Source organism: Corythoichthys intestinalis, chromosome 14 (assembly GCF_030265065.1).
Source record: "Corythoichthys intestinalis isolate RoL2023-P3 chromosome 14, ASM3026506v1, whole genome shotgun sequence".
NCBI lineage: Eukaryota > Metazoa > Chordata > Actinopteri > Syngnathiformes > Syngnathidae > Corythoichthys > Corythoichthys intestinalis.
The window spans coordinates 51,421,438-51,445,243 of NC_080408.1; the positions used below are offsets into that span (position 1 = coordinate 51,421,438).

A 23,806-nucleotide genomic window follows, 5' to 3' on the forward strand; every position below is an offset into this window, starting at 1 on the left:
AATTTAGTTCTCCATTATTATAGGTATTAAAAGTATTAAATTAGCTGTCGTAAGTCTGGAATTTTTTCACCGTGGTTTTAATTTTCAAGAACATCTCTGTGCAACCTAAATTATATCCGTGACGAAGTTTTTTATTTTTTAATCCATAACGAAGATGACGCGTAGAATTTTTACGATGCACTGCACCTCGTGCGTGCGCGACGTTAGCATCATTAGCATAAACATCACAACAGCAGGCAATCGCACAGTACTGTGTGCGAATGCAAGGAACTTCTCAGATGCCTTAGTTGTTCGATGAAAGCCTTAACAAGACAACCAAGTCCAAACAGTTGGACCAGCATGTGAGGTATTGGATCGGCGACCAACTCGCATCCAGATACTTTGGGTCACAGTTTATGGGTCATGCGAAGGCAGTGGACCTGCTTAACATTTCAAAGTAAGTTGCCAATTTCTCCAATTAGAATGTGTTAGATGCAATAATGTATTTCTGCACGGTTTGCCTTTCAAATGAATGTGAATTTCGCAGTTTTAACTCGAGTTAGCCATGTTCAATGGGGTATTGGCAGGTGCACTAGCCTTAGCATGGATAAACCGGAGTCGTAGATTCACCATCACTCTTAGATACACAACACGGTTGACACTGTCTATTATTGGAATGAGTGCGAGGTAACGTTGATCTGAATAACATGGCATGGTGATAGGCAAATTATAATGTAGGTGATAGTAGAACACCTCCTGGTATAGTTAAATGTTTTTCTCGATTAAATAAGAGTATGGATTTTCTCTATCTGACTAAAAGAAATGTCTTCAATAGCTAACAAAGGATTAACATGTGTTTTGTATACTTGTAATTTGATTAGAAAAAAACGATTACCAAGGGAAATGATCATGTATAGCTTTTTTATTTTGTGGTAATTAATGGTAAACTACTGCCATTTAGTGGCTGTTTTTTAAACTTTCACTGCCAATTGCAAGCACTTTACAGTTAAGGTGGCCAACTTGACAATCACCTTCCTACCACATTGATTAGGTCCTCTTAAAAGGGAAACCTGTTGTATTGCAAATGTAATTTCTGAAGTTGCTTTACAATAATTGTGTAAAATCAATTTTATCCTGGGGGGAAAAAATCTGAAAGACTTTATATTTAAATGTGTTTTAATTGTATCTTCAATAAACGTGCATTCTTTTGTCAAACACACTTAGTAATTGAGGTTAAATTTGATGTTCAGTGCTTTATTTTTTAAATATAAATTAATATCATCTAAATAATGGGTGCGAGAAAAGTATTAATTTTCAGTTGAAATGGCATTAAAAAAAGGTCTTAAAAGTCTTGAATTTAGACTTATCAATCCTGGGGGGACCCTGTTCAAAGTAATTGCAATTTTGTTGTGCCAGTTGATGTTAATCAAGCATTAATTGTTAATATAATTAATCAAAGTTAATTGGCTCTAAGTAAAGCTTGTCATAAATTTTTTGCATTAGGCGGGTCGGCTCTCAAGCTCAATGAGGACCAAGTCACATCTCCAGGTCCTCCTCTGAGAACCTGGGCAAAAAAATTATGTGCACCCCTGGTTATGCTTCATCATACCAAGTGCCAGTCAACCTTCCAATGAACAAACCGATCTCTCCTCCCATTAGATAGAGGGCCAGCAGTTGAAAGAAATGGAATAAAGCCTGGAAACAAGTCCAAAACCTGGTCTAAAACGTCCCTTTGCCTAGATCAGAGGTCGGTGGTAACGTGTTACATGTACTCTGTTACATTTACTTGAGTCACTTTTTGATTAAAAATGTACTTCTAACTGTAGTTTTACTAAGCTTTACTTGAGTAGATTTGTCAAGAAAATAAAGCTATTCTTACGCCGCTACTGTGGGCTACACAAGAGTCGTTACATTTTTCCTCTTTATTCTACATATTAGATTTATTTATTTTTTGCCAGCGATCCCAAAGGTAGAGACATGCCTGGTTTATTACCAGTGTAGCGCTGCCGATTTCACCAATGAGACGTTGCAACAATAACCACATGACTCCATTATACCAATCAGACGCAAGCTTGCCGTTCTATCTTCACGCCAGCCTGTTCAGTCATGTGGTGTCTTAAAAGCACCGTAAAACATGAAGTATTTGATATAGAGCGCTGCCCTCAACATGACTCGAAAGCGCAGATTTTAACCTCTCTCACAGTTTTTATTTGGTCCCGATTGACCACCGGAGATATGATCCTTTTAATTTCAAAATTGTAATTATGGAGGAACTCTTTACTATTCAAACTAGGAACTATTTCCTCCACCAAGGGGCAATCATGCTCTTCGGATGAATAATACTTTATGTAATTTTTTTCTCTCGTTGCTTTAGATTTGATGCACGGTTTGACAGCTCGCTACAGAATATCAACACCTCTGGCTGCATTCAAAATGTGGGTGTTTGAAGGAGAGTTGCGATCAGGTGAGAGTTTGGCTAGTTTGGAGAGTAAAAAGTTTAAGTGAGCTGAGAAAAGGGTACAGTAGTTCATACTTGGATGGAACCAGCAAGAAATAGGACTTTCTCTCTGTGGAAAAAAAATATTTTTTTTAATAAAACAGAATGAAAATCCCCACCATCCTGTAGCTACATCAATATCCAAATTACACAAGCATAATTAGTACCCTTTTTCACAAAACACGTTTACTTTTCTCTCACTGATTAAGTGTAACGGGTACGCGCAGGTCTGTTGGCTTCTGGCTTGGTGGTCAGCGCATCCGCATGCCGTGCTGGATGTGTCGTCCGCTTGGGTTTGAATCCTGTCCTGGGCAAGTGGGGCGTTGCGCGGGGCGGGTCCATGCAACACCGGCTACATACGCGCTTGTCATTTTCAGAAGAAAGAAAAACAAACATGGCACAACCTGCCACATTATGATAATGCCATATATGGAATCATTTTCACACACACACCCACTACATTTAAAAAATATTGTAAGTTTTACTTCATGAGTCACTTATGACTGTGACTGTATGTGGCCTCTCCTCTTACTGGACCCAAAAGTTCATACGTTTATATGTATAATTTGTTGTACGTTGATTTATGGTGAGTTGCTTGGCACTGCTGACCTACAGGAGACATCGCCATATCATATATTTTTATGACTGTGAGGTACTGTTTATGTCTATGTGTGCTTTTTTGTTTCATATGTATATATACTAGTGTATTTTTGGGGGTACTGCCCCCCATACATTACGGTCTCTCAGGTTATGTGTTTGATCCCATTGCTGAAAATGTATGCCAAATTTAACTTCTGTGATAGGAAAACAATGAAAAGAAAAGTGAAGAAAAAATATATATACTTATGTGATAATCTATGTACATCGAGGATTTGGTGAGACAATATTTTGCTAAATAATACCTTCCCAACAGGCACACACACAAAAATTAATGAATCACTTATGTGGTTGGGAGACAAATGACTGTGATTATAGACTCAACCAGTAGGTGGTTCCGTGGACACGTGAAGGTCCGAGAAATGGACCCTTTCTCGAACCAATTGGCTCATATGGCCTGCACGGGTCTGTCGAATGCTCAGTGATGGCATAGGCTCTCACGTATCTCCACCGTGTCACAGCGGATGTCCGCCTCTAGGGTGCGAGCTGTTGTGACATCACACGCCGAACGTTAAAGTTAAGGTTTTTAGTGTGTCTGGTCTCCACGGTCCGCCTCGGACCAGTGCGTAACCTATCATTTGGACTGTCAGATTGAGGATCCCAGCCGCATCTGTTGCAGTGAGGCATTCAGCAGACGTGATTGCTATTTGAACCTGGTGAGCTGACGCCGGATCCGGCACACTGTCACCTGCCATCGGGTTTTGACTGTCAGATTGATGATCCCTGCCGTATCAGGCGCACTGACGTTCAGCGGGCGTGATTGCTATGCAGGTCTTGCGCACAGTCAACTGCTATCAACATTTGTTAGCCTGACTTTTGTGTTTGCCTTTGTATTTGGGAAACCCTTTCTTTTGTTTGCACCTTGTGTTTTTGTTACCATAATTAAATCATTTGAGTTAATCACGACCTTGCCTTTCCTCTCCTTTGTTTCCTTGCGTTTGGGTTGCACCTCGCCTCCGCCCTTGACAAATACCTATGTCTGGGAGAGATTTCATTTGAATTGCAACTGTGGGAATAACTGAGAAAACATTTTATATTTAGTTTTGTTGATACAAGCATTGTTTTCCCCATTGTACGTATTGCTTTCAGAATTATCCAAAGCTGTCCAGTCAGGCACAACTGTAGGTATCAATTTTGTTGTTTTGGAATGGTTCTTTAATTTTAATGTGGCATGTAAGAATGTAAAGAAAATACAATTTAAAAGTTTTTTTTTTTTTTGTCAAAACTTGCAAATGAATCGAAATTCCTTCTTGGAAAAAAATAATAATATTCTATTTGTTGGATGAGGAATAATCATAAAAATATATGACGTCAGGCCCAGGTTGACTTCACCACAACTGGATCTATTCAAGTATACATTAGTATAAATAAGTATATACAAATACTGCATATTTGATAACAGGGGCATCACTATTGGGGCATATTGCCTCTGCAAAGCCCTTTGTGACAACCTTGTTGTGATATAGGGCTATACAAATTAAATTGAATTGAATCACTAGACCTCACTAGTCAGAAATAGCACTTTAAACTATTTAAAACCAAACCAAAATACAAGTTTCTGTAAAAAAAACAACAACAAAAAAACAGTTACATATTTTTTGTTTTTCAGCCATCAATAATTCAAAATCAAAAATTGGGACATCCATTGTTGACTGTCAGTTCACATCTGCTCCCCCTTTTCCTACACTCTACTGCTTTAATTTGTCTCAGCAGATATGGGGATATATCACTGTAACTGGTATGCAATTAACCAGTGTTTCTGAACTTGTAGGTTGTGACCTAAAAGTGGTTTATTTTGCTTGGGTGGGTTACCTAGCTTGCCTATTTCATCCCTCCAGAGCGCGTACAACAAGTTGTGAATGGTAAGAAAGTATTTTTTTTAAAAGAATGTTTATTTAATTAATAATTAAAAATTAAATAATAATTATTAAGTAAAAATATTAATTTAATTTAATATGTTATAATTTGCATGTTTTCTGTGTGCCAGAGAACGTAGTGTAGACATTTATAAAACTCTTATTTTGTAACCAAGTTTTGGTGATAATGTTCTGTCTTGATGCTTTTTGGTTTTGTTGTAGTCGATACATTAAACGGTCTAAAACAGTTTTGCCCAAGCAACAAACCAAAATGAAGACCAGATTTGCTATCATTTTTATTTATTTATTTATTTTTTTACGACATCAAACGCACATGAACAGGATGCACTCGTAGTTACCAGCTGGCAAGTGGCAAGGTTCAACTTTCCCAGAGCATGTGAAGGCACAATTAATTCATACAGATTGATTATATTCATTTTGGTCATATAAACAAGTAGCAAAAAGCCGCATCAGTATTGATATAGTTCAAACATCACATTCCATATTAACTCAATATTAGATGAAGCTCTAAAGTGAGAGCCTCTCACTCCATTCCTATTTAATTGTCATTGTATTACAGCCAGTAAGCTAAAAGACGGCAACTAATATGCTATTTTGATTTACGGCCAGAGTAGTTTACCGCAGTTAACTGCCTCATACGTAAAGAGTAAAGTTGAATCATTTACACTGCTGGCTGAAAGTATCGGCACTCTTGAAATTCTGTCAGATAATGCTCAATTTCTCCCAGAAAATGATTGCAATTACAAATCCTTTGATAGTAATATCTTCATTTATTTTGCTTGCAATGGATTAACACAAAAGAGAATGGGAAAAAAATCATTACCATTTTACACAATACTCCAAAAATGGGCCGGACAAGAGTATGGCACCTTCAGCCTAATACTTAGTAGCACAACCTTTTGACAAAATAAATGCGAACAACCGTTTCCAGTATCCATCAATGAGTTTCTTACAATGCTCTGCTGGAATTTTAGACCAGTCTTCTTTGGCCAACTGCTCCTGGTCTCTTAGATTTGAAGGGTGCCTTCTCCAAACTGCCATTTTCAGATTTCGTCACAGGTGTTCTATGGGATTCAGGTCTGCACTCATTGCTGGCCACTTTAGAAGTCTCCAGTGCTTTCTCTCAAACCATTTTCTAGTGCTTTTTGAATTGTGTTTTTGGTCATTGTCCTACTGAAAGACCTCTGAGGGAGACCCTGCTTTCTCACACTGGGCCCAACATTTCGCTGCAAAATTTGTTGGTAGTCTTCAGACTTCATAATGCCATGCACACGGTCAAGCAGTCCAGTGCCAGAGGCAGCAAAGCAACCCCAAACATCAAGGAACCTCTGCCATGTTTGACTGTGGGGACAGTGTTCTTTTCCTTGAAAGCCTAGTTTTTTTTTTTTTTTTTTTTTTTGTTTACTGTAAACTCTATATTGATGCCTTTCCCCAAAAAGCTTTACTTTTGTCTCATCTGACCACAGATTATTCTTCCAAAACATTTCTGGCTTTCTCAGTTAAGATTGGCAAACTCCAGCCTGGCTTTTTTATGTCTCTGGGTCAGATCTGGTGTCTTCCTGGTTATTCTACCATAGAGTCCCTTTGCATTTAGGCACCGACGGAGAGTACGGATTGACACTATTGTACCCTCGGACTGCAGGACAGCTTGAACTTGTTTGGATGTTAGTTGAGTTTCTTTATCCACCATCCGCATAATCTTTCATGGAAATCTCGTCAATTTTTCTTTTCCGTCCACATCGAGGGAGGTTAGCCACAGTACCTTGGGCTTTATACTTATTGATGACATTGCGCACGGTAGACACAGGAACATTCAGGTCTTTGGAGATGGACTTGTGCCTTGCGATTGTCCATGCTTCCTCACAATGTCGCTTCTCAAATCCTCAGACAGTTCTTTGGTCTTCTTTCTTTTCTCCATGGTCAATATGGTACACACAAGGACGCAGGACGGAGGTTGAGTGAACTTTAATCCATTTTAACTGGCTGCAAGTGTGATTTAGTTATTGCCACCACCTGTTATGTGCCACAGGTAGGTAACAGGTGCTGTCGTTTACACAAATTAGTGAATCATCACGTAATTTTTCAAAGGGTGCCAATACTCTTGTCCGGCCCATTTTTGGACTTTTGTGTAAAATGATAATGATTTAAATTTTTTTCCCATTCTCTCTTTTTTTTTTAATTTTTTATTGAAAGCAAAATAAAGGAAGATATTACAACCAAAGCATTTGTAATTGCAATCATTTTCTGGGAGAAATTGAGCATTATCTGACAGAATTGCAGGGGTGCCAATACTTTTTTGGCCAGCAGTGGAAATTCACAATTCATGGAAATAGGCGACCAAACAGACATCAACACAGAGCAGGTGGGAAGATGTCATTTGCAGTAATATATCTTTTCCGTGTGAAGTAATCGAAAGAAAGAAAAAAAAAAGAATCTTTATTACATGGTGTCTATTAAAGCGCCAAGTAGTCATTCAAATTGTGATGTATTGTTGGAGCATTAAAATAGGCTAGTCTTCTTTGTAGCAACAATATTTTTATCCCACATTAGGACTTTAAAACACATCAGAACGATTTTCCAACTTAGGAAGTCAGATCTCCGGACACACATGAATGCAGTATATCCTCCGAAGGTGCTTCGCGGAAGTGTCAACTCATTTGCCAATGAAAGCCAAAGTTACTTGCATAAATTTACCATATTATGGAGCCATGTAATATGACCATGTGAAATAGACACATTGTGTTAAACCAAGCAGGCTTAAAGTGCGTACGACAGGAGGAAAAAAGTCTTAAATAGCATAATTGTTTGAATTGGAATCATATTTTGAGACGTTTTGAGCAGGCTTAAAGTGCGTACGACAGGAGGAAAAAAGTCTTAAATAGCATAATTGTTTGAATTGGAATCATATTTTGAGACGTTTCGACTACATACAACAATTTGGCAAAGCGCAAATGACGAGAAATTAGTCTTTTATTCCGCCGGTTAGCCACGCCTACCATTATAGGGCTCTAGCGTCCTCAACAGGAGAATGACGTCGGCAGGGTCATGGTTTCATCTGATTTACAATTCTGCCCAATGAGGGGTAATTATTCAGAATTAGAAAAATGCGAAGAAGAGAGCCGCAAAATGTAATTGTTTCGGTCTCTCTACTCCAATATTTTTACAGGAAATTCTGTTTATCCAAGTATTTTCCCCAATAGCTAAATAAATGGTATTGTCATGACAAATAACAGTCTTGTGCTAAATGGCCTCTCTCTGGTGCAGCCACAAAAGCCTGCAGCCCGTTTGGCTGGCGTGATGCGAAAACTGAATTAATCCACAAAATCATCTGAATCCGCAGTCCATCTGCATGCTATAAAGCAATGCTATATTGTGAGATGCTAACCCAGGTGACGTCACATTTCCATTCTTCCTAAACCTGAGACTGGAGCCGGAAGTAACTCACTTTCATGGCGCGGGATTCAAAAATTGAATATATAAAACGAACGCTTTCACACACATCCATGCGGTCCATTTCATTCAGGAGCATAAAACACTGCGTGAAATATCAAATAAACATGCTTTTTGGTGTCATACGCACTTTAAAAAAGTTTTTTTATTTTACCGGTGAAATTTATCCTGGGGCACTGCAGATGAATACTGGGGCACCTGCCCAAGTGAAATATGTCTGGCGACGCCCATGATGAGAGAAGTATAGAAGTGGGATTAAGATGGAATGGAAGATTATGATGATGATCAAGAGGATGACAATGAGAACGATGAGAATGAATGAAGAATTAAATCACATGGGCTCATCATTCAAGTTAACAGTCAAACAGTGGAAGCAGGCTACTTTCCTAACAATGTAAAGCGTTGGGTGTGTCTAAATAGATGAAAACATACAATTACCAGACAACAAGAACATATAAAAGTTCACATTGCATTTACAAAGTGTATGAGAAGACTTGCGAGGCAAGTGTACGCTATCAAAGATGGATCGTGTTTTTTGGTTATTGTTTCTGTTGGTCTCTGTACCACTGATCAAAGGTGAGTAATTGATTCATTTCTTGAGTAAAGCCTAAAATGAACATGAGTTTTAGGTTAAATTAACTTGACTATACGAAAAAAAAAAATAGCCAGCCAGAACAAGAGAAGCTCGTAAGATTTACGTAATGTGGCAAGTAAAACAGAATTTTTTAAAGTGAAATTATTTCTGTAGGTTTTTATTTTATTAACAGATGGGTAATTATGTGCAGTAAATTGATAATTGTATTATGGTGTTTAGTATTTCATGATGGTTACTGAAGAAATTAAGTAGTATTTAACATGCTTTCTCTTCTTTTTTTAGGACAGACCCCTGATGATACAGGTAAAAACAAATACCACTCCTTGGAAACATTCAATTAAAACTCTCACAATTTTTCGTTTTATTGCAATTGTTTCATTAAATTGCCCATTGGCTGTTAAACTCCCACACTTGTAGCCAGGGGTGGACTTGAAACAAAAAATGGCTTCGCGGGCCGAATTTGAATGTAATTATGTACTGTATATATAGTAAATTTGCAAACATAAGCATAAAGATTTCATTAAATCTGTTAAAATATTAAAAAATAATATTGAATATCAAATAAATTTAATTATCAAATCAATATTAAATACAAAAACATTCACAATGTATGAAAAATGAAACAAGCGTAAAATAGTACGAAAAAAAACAAACACATAGTAAAATACAATAGTATTATGTATAATTTATACATAGTATAAATACGGTACATACATACATATATACAGTACATACATATCATGGCATATTGAGGCGCATTGTATTGTGAGCAGGGGTCGACCGGAACCAAAAAATGGCCCTGGCGTTTCTGTCCTAGGCGGCCCAAGGTAGCCCCTATGAAACATTGTTCTCTCTTGTAAAACTTGAGAAAACCCGAGCGAGGGTGGTGCTAGCATTGCGTAGCTTATAGAGTGTTTTCCCATATGATATTTACTGCAACAATTCATTGAGGGCCACAGTGGGTCCTGGTCTTTGTTCCAACTGATTCAGCATAGAAAGTTTGGTAACACTTTACAATAAGGGTCCCCTAAGTTAAAGTAAGTTGATTTTTGCTTTTTACAGGTTCTTTAATTCTTTTAATGATCAGGAGATGATGACACACAAATCATGAGCAAAAAGAAGAAGAGATGTAAGAGATGCAAATGTCCTGGTCATATCAGTTCATTTGGGGGGAGTGCCCGGGTCATATCAGGACGTTTGGGGGGCTTGTTCTGGTCTTATAAGGTGATTAGGGGGGCGTGCTCTGGTCATATCAGGTCATTTGGGGACATTTGGGATGCCTGTCCTGGTCATATCAGGTCATTTGGGGGGCATGCCCTGGTCATATCAGGTCATTTGGGGGACGTGTGCCGGTCATATCAGGTCATTTGGGGGGCATGTCCTGGTCATATCAGGTCATTTGGGGGGCATGCCCTGGTCATATCAGGTCATTTGGGGGACGTGTGCCGGTCATATCAGGTCATTTGGGGGGCATGTCCTGGTCATATCAGGTCATTTGGGGGACGTGTGCCGGTCATATCAGGTCATTTGGGGATATGTCCTGGTCATATCAGGTCATTTGGGGTAATTTGTGGGACATGTCCTATTGATGTCTGGTTATTTCCTGTTGATTTGGGGACATTTGTTTTTTTGCCATTGAAAATGAATGGGAAATTTAGATGTCCATGGCCGTCAATGGCATCGAATGTTTGCGTGAGTGGAATCCAAGTACAACGGCATTAATAGAATCAACAAACACGGGCACCAGTGACATTAAAAAAAGTAAATGCAATTGAAAATGAACAGGAAATTTGTATGTCCATGGCCGTCAATGGCATCGACTTACATTTGTGTCAATGGAATCCAAGTACATTGACATCAATAGATTCGACATACATGGCCGTCAATGGCATCAATGTAATGTAAATTCCATTGGAAATTCCATTGGAAGTGAATGGGGAATTTGAATGTTGCATCCCATTAAAAATGAATGGGAACGTTTTTGGCAAATATCAGGGGAACCGTAAATTTTTTCCAAATTCTGTTCACAACTTTTGTGTCCCTCATCGTCCCGAAATTTTTGATGTCCAAATTATGTGATTTGGTCAAAAATTGTAGCACTACATACATTTTGACGTTTTTTTTCTGCTAAATCGGTGAAAAATCTGTGTTTACGAGGGAACAGAAAATTTTACGGGGTTCGAAAAAGTCCCTGCATCGCGCAAAAATTCCAGTCGTTTCGATATTCAACGGTGCCGATCAGTCAAATGGTTTGGGGTGTGTCGAAGAAATCCCATTAAAAAAAAAAAAAATAGAATTTTACTATTTGGGTCTTTGCAATGCAAAGCCCCAGATAATGAATTGCCCAACCCAGCTGTCGCCGTATCCGTTAAAAAGATCCCATACAAAATACGGGCTGGTGGAAACAATTTTGTCATAGTGCATTAATAAATTGGATTTCAAATCTTCTCTTCTTACTGTATTTAATGATATGCCATGCACTACATTTTTTTAATGTCAAAGAAATCAAAGTCTTTAATAGGGGACCTTTCGTAGATATGACATTAAAATGTGATGAATTTGATTTATTACAAATACTGTAATTCATTAGAAAATCTAATATATATCTAATATAATATTTAAATATAAAATCAAATTTTTACTACTATAAGTGTATTTCGTGACTTGATTGGATTGTGCAAATTGGATAGGAAATAACAATGTTTTGTCTTTTAGAGCCAGATGTAGATGGTGATGGAGACGGTGACGTAGACGGTGACGGAGATGGTGACGGAGTTGGTGACGGGGACGGAGACGGAGTTGGTGACGGAGACGGTGATGGTGACGGAGATGGTGACGGAGATGGGGACGGAGACGGGGACGGTGACGGAGTTGGTGACGGGGACGGTGATGGAGACGGTGATGGAGACGGAGATGGTGACGGGGACGGAGATGGGGACGGAGACGGGGACGGAGATGGGGACGGAGATGGTGACGGAGTTGGTGACGGGGACGGTGATGGAGACGGTGACGGAGACGGTGATGGAGACGGTGATGGAGACGGAGATGGTGACGGGGACGGAGATGGGGACGGAGACGGAGATGGGGACGGACACGGAGTTGGTGACGGAGACGGGGACAGTGACGGAGATGGTGACGGAGACGGTGATGGAGACGGTGACGGAGATGGAGACGGTGACGGAGATGGTGACGGTGATGGAGACGGGGACGGAGATGGTGACGGTGATGGAGACGGTGATGGAGACGGTGACGGAGACAGTGATGGAGACGGTGATGGAGACGGAGATGGGGACGGAGAAGGAGACGGTGACGAAGACGGTGACGATGATGGTATGTCCTCAAACTCAACACAAAGCACAAAGACAGTACCTGTAAATGATAGCTACAAGAAGCGAGTCTATTTGTTCGCCACCGTATACCAACCAGCGTTGCTGTACCTTTGTTTACCAGTAGATGCCATCAAAGTAACATCTACAATTAATTAACCTCTCCCACACTCTCTCGTGTCTGTTTAACAACCAGCATTGCTGTTCCTTTCTTCACCAGTAGATGCCGGCAAATTAACATCTACAATTGACTTCCGTCTCCCAGACTCTAATGTCTGTTTAAATTAGTAATGTACCGTAAATATGTTGTGATTTATGGAACCTCAAAAGGGTCCAAATCAAATAAATAAAAACATTTTAAAATAAATACTTATTTGATAAATAACAGACAAATTGTGTAATATGGCCCTTAAATTTTAAAATAAGGTGATATTATTATGAAACAGATTTTACAAGACAAAAAATATACCTTGTGAAAAAAGCTTTTCATCTTAGAATCCTTTTTTCCAATATAGCCTTTTTATTTCATAATGTCGTTTTTCAGCACAATGAAATTTTACAACATAAGAAGCGTTTTTCACAAAGACATTGTTTTCATAATGTCTTTTTCCCCAATGGCCTTTTAAAATGTCATGTTTTTTTTTCAGCACAATGAATTGTCTTCTGTCAATCAAATACAAAATGCGGAGTCAGTGATTGGATGGTGGAGTCTGGTCATTAGCATTTGGTAGCGTCTGGTCGCTAGCATTTGGTAACGTCGATGAACTGTTTGGTAAACTTCCAGAAAAACCACACACTTCCTCTTTTGCCCGGACAAGTCCTCTTATCACGTGCTCTCTGGAGAGTCTGGCCGCGTTTCACAAATTCATGAAAATGTCTGGTTTTTATGATTTTTTCATGGGACCAATTTGAAGAGAGTCCCTCCGGCCGCTAGGGAACAGCGGCAGCATGCGTTGACGTGGCTCCTACCTGTAGGGGCGGGGGAAGGAGTAGATATTCTTGTTTTTTGTTGGCAGTTTACCCTATGTTTCATGGGGAATTACCTCCATCTACTGACGGTTTGGCAAGAGATTAGACTACAGCAGTACTTCTCAAATAGTGGGGCGCGCCCCTCCAGCATAGCGATGCCACGGGTGGTGCATGTGACCTCGGGGAACATGCTTTTTTTGGCGTACTAGAATAAAGTGTACTTGCACATCCTCTTGGTGGGTGGCACTGGCACTCTCATTTTCAGAGTGTGCGCAGTATTTTTGAACCGAGCAGGAGCACACAGAAAAGAGATATGAAGAGCTGTGCGCCGTTTTCGAGAGCAGTTTCCCAGTTGGACTCACGCAGCGACCCGCTGTCTTCTCCGGTTCTCACGTGTCCGCCAGAGAAGTGCCGGCTTGGGATCGTCACGACGACCGCCCTCACCTCTGGTTCTCCCCACGCTGCCGAAAATGCGCTGTTTGGAGCCGTTTGGCTTTTGGCTTTGACTTTTAATACAGTGGGAAACGAGTAAAGACCACTCTGTTTACCGTGTCTAAAAATGATTGTAGCGGACTGAGGGGAGCCAAATCAATTAAGACGTCCCTTAAAGGCATTAGACCCCAATCTCATTGATAAGCCGCTTGATTGTTTTGCAGCGCGAAAACGTGCCGAATATTGCCAACAATCGTCCCGCTTTGTCAGTGTTATATCAGTAAACCAGTGAGTACTGTTAGCATGCTCAGTGCAAAATAACCCATTATTGATTTTATTACATTTTTCAGTATCAAATGGTCAAAAATGTACCTTTAGTGTATCTTTACAGTTTGGATGTGACTTTTATTTATTTTAATTCAGGCAAATTGATGTGCTTTAAGTCTTTTCTGTTGCAAACAAAACAATGTTAATAAAGTTATACTTTATTATATGTTGATCTATGTTACTTTTTTCTTCAATAGAAAAACGGACAATGTTAGGCAGAGGTGTGCTTATAATAGTAATTTTATAGACAAATGCTGCTATTTACAGTGGCGGCCAAGAATTTGTGGTTGGGGGGGCGAAACATTTACGTCTTCCTTGGGGGGGCGTAACAGAAAATAATTGAGAAGCACTGGACTACAGTAAGGAGTTCTAAACGTGGCTCCATACACCTTTCTGTAAATTAATCTCCTGTTAATGTCGATCATGTGTCTTCTGTTGTATATTGGGTTATATGTGTACACAGAGACGCAATGTATTGTATGAGGCTTGTAATTGTTCTGCGTTCGTTTATTTGGTTGAATGTTAGTAATATATTCTTAGTAGCTGTGTTCCTTATGAGTTTTTTACGATAAATACGTATATAATGGCAACTGTTGGCTTATGTCGAAGATTTGTACTGGCGTCATCTGTCAAATTCGTTTGGTGTCGCATCGTTGTGCTGCCGATGATTGTAAACTTTTATAGCAAAGTTTTATTTTGCCATGGGTCCCGGTACTCGCTAATAGGGTAGCTATCAGTGAGCTCAGCCACGCTAGGCATTATGGGCAATGTAGTTTTGAACTGCTGCGGTTGGAAACATGCTGGTTGAATAGCTTGTCAGTTTATTTCAGTTATTGTTTGCATACAGTCTAGAACATTGAATGATAATTAAAATTGAGTGGGAATAACAATTTGTCAACAACAGTTGTCGTGATAATAATTTATAAAAATGTTGACTGTGTGTGTGTATTGACTACTGGTGTCAACAATAATCGATGCGGCGATGCATCCCGATGCGGGCCATGGACGATGCGATTCGATGCGGGCAACAAGCCGAATCGATTCAGCACATATTAAAATATATAAGTCTGTTCAAAAATCTTCTGGTGATGCAATGGATTTGGTTTCCCATTTGTATTATTATTCTCATGTTTACCTGTAGAGGGAGCTACTGTACAAGCAATGCAGGGGGGACGAGGAACCCAAATCTGCTTCCTCACGGGAGTAACGTCACAGACATGCGCAATTGCGCAGTGGCAATCGAGAAAGCAGAGAGATAAGACATAACAACAATGGCTGAAGCGGAGAAAGAGGGAGCGCGAAAGATTATTGACGCACCAAAGACATTGAAAGCAGGCATATGGAGACATTTTGGCTTCTATGAGGTTGGTGGGAAACTTGACCAAACTTATGCGGTGTGTAAAAAATGAAAGGCTGCTACTGTGTGTAAAAAAAAAAAAAAAAAAAGAAAGCCCTGGTCTCATTCAAAGCACTAATTAAATGCTGTGATGTTTTTTTTTAAATTTTTATATATATTACTATTTTCATTTGACTACAACCAGGAATGACACAAGAGCCTATAAAAAGTTGTTTAATGTCTGACCGCTTGTGTTGCCTCATGATCAGGCCCGGAGTGACTAATCGGGAGCTTCTGGACAATTCCCGATGGGCCGGTCGGCCAGATGGGCCGGTCCGGGTTTTATTTATAAAAAAAAAAAATTACACTGCTATTTTTTGTTTGGTATTTATTTATGACAGTGTCAGTGAGTAGAACTTACATTCTGTTACCGCTGTCCCTTTGGGTCGTCTTAAAAAAAGACTATGTATTTATATATATATATTTTTTTTTCAGACGCATCCTCACGTGTGCAGACGAAAATATACAGCATGCAGCTCCGCCCCCTAATTGTAGTCTGTATTAAACCAAATTAGCTGCTATCTCGGTGCTAGGATGGACAAAAAGAGCAAGGGTGGCGCTGAAAAACTAAGAATTAAAAAGAGAAAAGCACTAGAGAAAGAATCGGCAAAATGCGCAAAAATAGCACACACCTCGCTGTCTCAAACGACCGAGGATTACAACGAAAGTGGTAAGGCCAGATGGCGAATAAAATGCAACTTCCACCGTGTGATACGACAATATGTAATTGTGGAAACTTTGGCTTCTTGTAGCACCTCACAAGGGATGTGTAGCAGCAAGCATTAGCAATAATGAACAAACCTCAGGTGCAGAGCTGGAAGGTAGGATTGCCATGTTGTAAGTGAGTGAAAACTAGAATTAATATAATCAATTACGTGGCGTTTTTAAGGTGCCATAAAGCTGACTTGAATTGATCAGAATGCGTTATGTTCAAAATTGACTATTTCTTTAATATGTGATTTAATGTCAGTGGCAGACACAGGGGGAAGTGGTGAGGATGGGATTGCTGCCATTGATGCTGTCAGTGTTGAAAAAACAGGTGAGGCGTTGTAACAGTGTGAACAAGCAATTCTAATATGGTCACATTTTATGCCCAAATGATAATAGTGGCTCATTTATTTATCAAAAGTTAGATTGCAATCAAATTACACATTTGAAAGTGAAAGATAAATGTTAGATGCAATTGACCTGCATATTTTTGCTGATTAAAAAAAGCTTAGTTTATTATGATTTATTTTTGTGATCCATGGGTGCAGCTGAATCGATGGAAACTGGAGGAAGTGTAAAAGAGAGAGCAGAGTCTACAACAGGATTGATTACAGAGACAGCAGCTCTGCAGCAAAGCCCTGAACCACAACTTATGGATGAAGTAGATGACAGTGTTGACAGTTTTGACTACTTTGCTCGCCCTCAGTCACAGGATATACATACATTTTTTTCTTTTCATCCTCAACAAACACCTAATAATGCTATACCAAAGGTTTTCAATAGCAAAGATGGAACCAACCGCAAGTGGCTGACTTATTGTGAAAAAAATCACTCTCTGTACTGCTCAGTTTGTCTGGCATTTGCGCCTCTGGTTAGTGATAACCCTTTCATACAGGGGGGCATGACAGACTGGAAACATGTACACCAAAGAATAGTGGAACATGAAAAAAGTAGGGCACACAGACTTAGTGCAGATGCTTACTTTGTGAATGTACAAAAGGGAGATGTGAAAAGCCTGTTGTCTTGTAACGAAATATCATTGCATGCTGACCAAGTGAAACAGAAACGCCAGGTGATGGAACGTATTGTGGACATAATTAAAGTTATCGGCAAATGTGGCCTAAGCTACAGGGGTGATGAGGAGTCAGCTTACAGCCTAGAAAATAATGCTGTCAATCATGGCAACATCCTGGAGTTTATCCTACTCCTAAGTAAATATGATATTTGCCTACAACAGCATGTAAACAAGTGCATAGAAAACAGCAAGAAGCAGCATGAAACTGGTGCAAAAGGCAGAGGGTCTCTAGTTACACTGCTGTCGAAAGACACATTTAATAAAGTTTTGGATGTCATCAGCAAACTGATTAAGATGACAATAGCTGAAGAAGTAAGACAAGCTGGCATGTTTTCAATCCAAATTAACACCACACAAGATATCACCACAAAAGATCAGTGCTCCATCGTCCTCAGATATGTAACAGATGTCATTCACGAAAGATTAATTGCGATGTTGGAGTGTGAGTCATCTTCAGGGGAGTATTTTGCAGAACTTGAGAAAAAAGTGCTACAGGAGCTTAATATTGATATTGGCACATGTGTGGGTAACTCCACAGACGGAGCAGCTAATATGCAGGGACAATATCGGGGGTTTTCTACATTCATCTCTGAGCAGTCTCCCAATCAGATTCATATATGGTGTTATGCACATATTTTGAATCTTGTACTGGCAGACACAACAGGGAGCGTTGTGGAAAGTGCATCCCTCTTTTCGCTCCTTAATGATATAGCAGTTTTCCTAAAAGATTCATACAAGCGCATGCGGAAGTGGGAAGAGATGAGTCAGGACAAGCATCACAGATGAATGTGCCCAATAGGGCCAACTAGGTGGTGGGCTAAAGATCAGGCACTAAGTAAAGTGTTTGGGTGCTTTGGGAATCCTCAGGGAGCCTTGTTTCTTGATGTACTTACTCCATTGTTGATGATGGATCCCAACAGCCAATTGTGAGGTCTAAAGCAAAGGGCTTTTTAGAAGGCCTTTTGAGGTATGAGACAGTGCTCACTGCACAAACGTTCCTTCACATTTTTGAGCAGACATCCCCTCTTTCAAAATACTTACAGACAAAAGGAATGGATTTGATCACAGCACAACGTTTGGTTGAGGGTACAGAAGAAGGTCTCCGGGAGTTTGCTAGAGACTTTGAAGGAGTTAAGTGTGCAGCTGATGAATTTGCAAAGTGGGCTAATGAAAAGTTGCAAGAGGAGGAAGAGTGTGAGTTGGTCGTAGAGACTGCCCTTCCTGAGAGAAGGTTCAGAAAAGGGAAAAAATGCCTGGAGACCTTGCAGAAGATGTGCAGTTAGCATCAGCTGATATTGACTTCAGGGTCTAAGTATATAATGTTATTGTTGTCACAGTAACAGACAGTATCCACAGAAGGTTTTCTGCCAATGCAAAACTTTGCTCAGATTTTGCCTGTCTAGACCCGAGAAACTTTGCTCATGTGAAGGAAAATGGACTCCACAGCTCAGTACTGGAAGAAATAAGCAAATGTCTACTAAAATTTGACGATAGAGCTACAGATAGCACATTACGTAGTGAACTCTCCAGCCTTGCACGTCAGTGGGTTAGACTAAAAACATCCCCTCTTCCTCCAGAGAGTTACACTGTCAGGGCAGCCAGTGAAATGCTACAAGGAAGTGAGGAGGACCATTCCTTGGAACAACCAAATGTTCAAATTGAGTCCAAAACTTGTTCCTCCTGTAAGAACTGTGTCTTTTGTGTTCATCTCATCCTTTCTCAGTACAATTTGCTTACTGATGCCTATCATATAATTGGACTGGCCTACAGGTTGTTACTCACACTGTCGATCACACAAGTAGCCTGTGAGAGAAGTTTTTCAACCGTAAAATTCATAAAAAACAGACTCAGGAGCACCTTGACAGAAAGTAAACTTGAGACGTTTATGCTTATGTGCACTGAGAAAGAAATTCTCATGTCTTTAGACAATGACACTGTGATAAACGAAGTTGCAGAGACCAGTGCACTACTCAGGCGTTTATTAATGTTTTAGGGTTGGCCATGTTGATTTGAAACAATTTCTTGCAGAAGGAAAAAATGGGATAATAGCATCATTAGAAGTTGTTACTATGTGCAATACTTATTCTTTATTTTTCATATTAGCCACGTTTACATGCTGACTTTTATTCATACCGATTCAAATCATTCCGAATGGAAATTTCACATCACCTGTTTACATGTCACTTCATCTATTCCGATCCAGCGTTTACATGTGACTGCCTTTATTCCGAAAGGACGTTTGACAACTGCCGTCTGACATGCGCAGATTAATCAAAACAAAGCGTCACGTTGCAAAACATGGAGATCGATCATCAGATCAGCTGCTGTTTTAACTTTTTGAGTGGAAACAAAACTTCAGAATGATACGCCGTTCATTTAAAAAGTTGTGTGGGAGCGCTGTGCGTGTGCTTGGAAGCCATGTTGCAATTGACTTTACTTACGTCACCAAGTGACGTCACCACGTCAGTACGGAGCATGCGCAGAAAGAACGCAACCAAACACCACTCCCCTTCCCTGTTTACATGATATAATTTTACTTCTAATCGGTTTGGGAAAAGGAATATTCCACCCCTGTGAATCGGAATGAAATTCCATTCGGTTTGGGCCTGTTCATTCCGAATGAGGTGTTTATATGGAACACATTTATTCGGTTTGAACAAATATTCCGATTGTAATTGGAATATTTGGCTCCATGTAAACGTGGCAATTGTTATGTTGCTATTTTTGTTTTATCTGTAAGCACCTATTTTGTTAATATTTGACGTTACAGAAAAGGCCTTATTTATTCATTTATTTTTCAAATGTATCGTTTAATATAGTTTTTTTTTTTTTTTTTTTAATCCATTTTTAAAATTGTTCAAAATGATGTGTTGCACTTGTTAAAATAAAGCCCCCTTGTTAAACAACCATTACCTGCACTGAATTGAAATACACAGAATTACAGTACACGGCTTTAGAGAACACTGAACTTAACACGTGTATGGAAAATGACAGTATTTTAAATAAGTGGGCCGGTCTGAGGCATGAAAGTCCAGGGCCGAAAATGAGTCCCACTCCGGCCCTGCTCATGATTCACGAAAAATATGCTTTGCTTTAGCATTTTAATGCATCCCAGGCTTTAATGCATCGTGATGCATTGTCGAATCGAATCGTGGCCCTCTGAATCGAATCGAATTGAATCGAATCGTGGCCCTCCGAATCGTAATCGAATCGAATCTTGAGGGCAGTGCCGATGCACACCACTAGTATTGACTGGACTACATTTTCATGGGCCTGCATTATCTTTTTTTTTTTAAAAATCATTATTATTATTATTTTTTTTTTTTTTATTAAATGTTTGATGATTATTTTTTTTTAGAATGAATCAAGCCTGTTGAGTAACCAGTTGAGTAAAAAAATATTTCCATATAGTATATAATATATACTATAAATAGGCCAATGTTTTTTTTAATAAAACGGAATTTTTCTATCCAGATGGAGGAGGCGCACTTATAATATATTAAAGTGATACAGGCATCTCTGAGTGAACTTCGAGTAAAATTCAAGTATAACGAGGACGGGTTGAGTGTCCTCTTTTTTGGAAATTAAAATATGGTCACCCTATCTTCAAGTGATGCTACAAAATGCTAGCTGAGCTAGCCAGACTCCACGATCCAGCCAATCCCTTAACTGACTCCGCCTTATGTATGTGATTGACAAAATTCCCAGCAATTCATTGTGCTGAAAAAGGACATTATGAAATCAAAAGTCCATTGTGGAAAAAGGCATTATGAAATAAAAGTAGGGTGACCAAACATCCTCTTTTGCCCGGACAAGTCCTCTTTTTATATCCTATTTTTACCATTCGTCTGGGTTTTATAAATTCATGAAAATGTCCTGTTTTTATGGCTTTTCACTGGACCAATTTGAAGAGAATACCTCCGGCCGCTCGCCAAGAGAGTCTGGCTGCAGCCCACCTCTCTCAGTACCCTGCGCCGCTTGTCTCAGTACTGACCCCACAGACAGGAAATGACGCAATATCGCAGCTCTCAGTCTCCTCAGACCGGAAATGACAACATAAAGCGGCGCTCGAGCTCCGAGCTTCCGCTTTTATCGTTGCATTAGTTAGCGTCCATTCGAACGTAAATACTAGTTTACTTTTCGCACGTATATTATTTTCAGTTTCAGCATCACTCATTATTATTTAAATATTTTATTTCCATACTCCTTGAATTGATTCGGTGAAATCGGGAGATTAACTCTTTAACAGTGCGCAGTCAGTTTGTTAAAACGTGCTGATTTTACCAAAATGAAAAAGTTACAGTACATCAAAATTAAAATAAACATTACTGCAATAAAGGTTTAATTAGTGACTAAAAGATCACCTGTGACCTATCACAGTTTTTACTTTAGTTTGTCAAGTGTAAAAACTCCCTATTGTGAATGAATAGAAATTGCTGTCATCATTACATTTTTATGAACGGACTCATTAATATAGCTTCATTACAATTAAATGTATCAAAAAAGTAATATTCTCTCTATGGTGCAACCAAACCAATTTTCTTGTCTTACATTTCGCTACTTAAATTCATTCATGTGGGTGCTCACTCTTCAAGATCCTAATTAACTAATTCAGAAACTATATTAAGCACCTTCTGCTCCAGGTAAGACAGCTTTATTTCAAACAGAAATGACAAAATAGTTGTAATGTGTTGTTTTTTTCTTTTATCCCATACAATAGTTGTAGGTTGTTTTAATTACCTGACATTTTTTGGCCAACACTTCCGCCTTCATCAGAGGTAATTAAAACAACCGACAACTAACATCTGGGATAAAAGGGGGGGGGGGGGGGGGGGAACTATAAGTGTAGAAAAAATGAACTCAATACAACCAGTTCTGATGTGGTGAACTTTAATTTTTAGTTTTATAATTTTTTATTATTGTTGAGAGAATACCAGATATTTTCTTTAGTCAACAATCTCCTTGGAAAAGGTAAATCCGTCTTCCAGATGGTTGAAACAACTTGAATGGCTCCAAGACATTGTCGTCCGAGCTCATCCTCTTCCATCGGCAGGATGCTTGGGAACTCCTACTGCATTGATTTTTTTCCCTAACCCTGTCTGAGGCTTTTGTGCTGTCTTGCACAATCCTTTTACCAAAACTGTTCTTTGGAAAACAGAAAGAAAAGAGCTATTTGAATGTTACATAAGTAAAATAAAAATGATGCTTTGTTAATTTTATTCTTGATTTTAAACTAGGTATATAAACAATCTTACCACTTTTTTTCCTGCCATATCTTCTTGCAGTGGGCCACCACTAACTTGAAGGAGCTGTGGTTGCACCTCTTCCTAAAAAATAAATAAGTCAATTAAGGGTGGCATGTTCAAAAGTGCGTCAGAGAAAGGCACACTACAAAGTCTTTAAAAGCTGACCTCAGCAATTATATCCAAATTTCACTTCTTCAACTGATAGACTGGTGGCACTTCACCCTGGAGTGATGCTGTTGCCTTATCTGTCCAATGGGCAAACTCTTCCCTGTGGCTCACATAAGTTGAAAAAACACAAAAATAAGTACTCCACAATTTCCAACAAAAAATTAAGGTGCTGTGCACCAACTTTCCTATGAATGTCATATCAACAGTTTCAAAGACTTACCATGGACCCAAGTTTGAAATTGTCCGCTAGTAATATACACCACCACTTCCTCAGAGTTGGCATATCAGTCTAACAAAAATTAAAAACAAGGGTAAATAAAGAATAACGACAAGGATATTTTGTAGCCCAATTTGAATGATTCGGTGAACTTCAATTTGCAATGGTTAAACTCAAAGAGAGCATCCAGAACAGTGCAAAGAGCATACTACAAATGGATAAATGAATACAAATATCACAGAGGACAAAATTGGACAGTTAAACTCACCTACCATCAACATGAAGATGCCACAGTCCTTCCACTATGGCTGTCCCGGAAAACCCTAATGTAAGAATTTAACCGAGTCACTTCCTTCAAGTTTTGAATTAATGAATATAAACACTTTTACAAATACCTCTATTTCACTTCCAACCTTCCAGCACTTTCCATGTCCCCATGTTGATTGACTGTCAATGTTTTCTGCAATTGAAAATGTAGGTTTATATTAAATACAGTAGTCAAACAATTACAAACGTGTTTCCATGCATAAGAACACCAACCAGTTAGGTTTAAATGATTCATGCAAACAAAACAAGGGCGTAGGTTTGCATAGGGACGATAGGGACATAACACGACCAACTTTTCAGGATGCTAAAGTTGTCCCCACCAACTTTTGAGCAACCTTTTTTGCATTATATTCGTCCCTACCAATGTAGAGACCGAGCCAACGCCCTTGAAACAAAACATTTACAATTTTAGAGTGGCATTTTAAAATTTTGCTTCAAATGATTGGATGAATCATCTGGAGTGCAATTCTGCTTTAATTGAAGGGGCAACATAAAAAGATCGACTGGAACATACCTTCAAAACCAAACAAGGCTATTCTGGATCATCATGGAAACGCCAT

At 39.2% G+C, this 23,806-nt stretch overlaps 1 protein-coding gene and 1 long non-coding RNA gene across 2 annotated transcripts; one reads left to right on the forward strand and one right to left on the reverse strand.

Annotated features, from left to right (window-relative positions):
• Positions 1 to 304: 304 nt before the first annotated feature.
• On the forward strand, positions 305 to 12,203 carry LOC130929423 (uncharacterized). The gene is made up of 6 exons (XM_057856529.1): positions 305 to 436; positions 2,354 to 2,443; positions 9,338 to 9,358; positions 11,771 to 11,925; positions 11,969 to 12,153; positions 12,197 to 12,203. Exons 1-6 carry the CDS (start codon positions 403 to 405, stop codon positions 12,201 to 12,203), a joined length of 492 nt encoding a protein of 163 aa, XP_057712512.1. The 5' UTR covers positions 305 to 402.
• Positions 12,204 to 22,201: 9,998 nt separating this feature from the next.
• On the reverse strand, positions 22,202 to 22,992 carry LOC130929383 (uncharacterized). Its single transcript, XR_009066876.1, has 4 exons — positions 22,923 to 22,992; positions 22,700 to 22,802; positions 22,544 to 22,615; positions 22,202 to 22,433 (listed from the first exon to the last, which is right to left on the reverse strand). It is a non-coding gene; the product is annotated as an uncharacterized LOC130929383 (long non-coding RNA).
• Between the last annotated feature and the right edge of the window lie 814 nt (positions 22,993 to 23,806).

Excerpts from the sequence above, each read along its gene's own strand:
- LOC130929423 (XM_057856529.1), top strand. The coding sequence starts at position 403 with ATGCGAAGGCAGTGGACCTGCTTAACATTTCAAA. Across the intron at positions 437-2,353 it reads GACCTGCTTAACATTTCAAA|ATTTGATGCACGGTTTGACA; the intron begins GTAAGTTGCCAA and ends TCGTTGCTTTAG. Across the intron at positions 11,926-11,968 it reads GAGACGGGGACGGTGACGGA|ATGGTGACGGGGACGGAGAT; the intron begins GTTGGTGACGGG and ends ATGGAGACGGAG.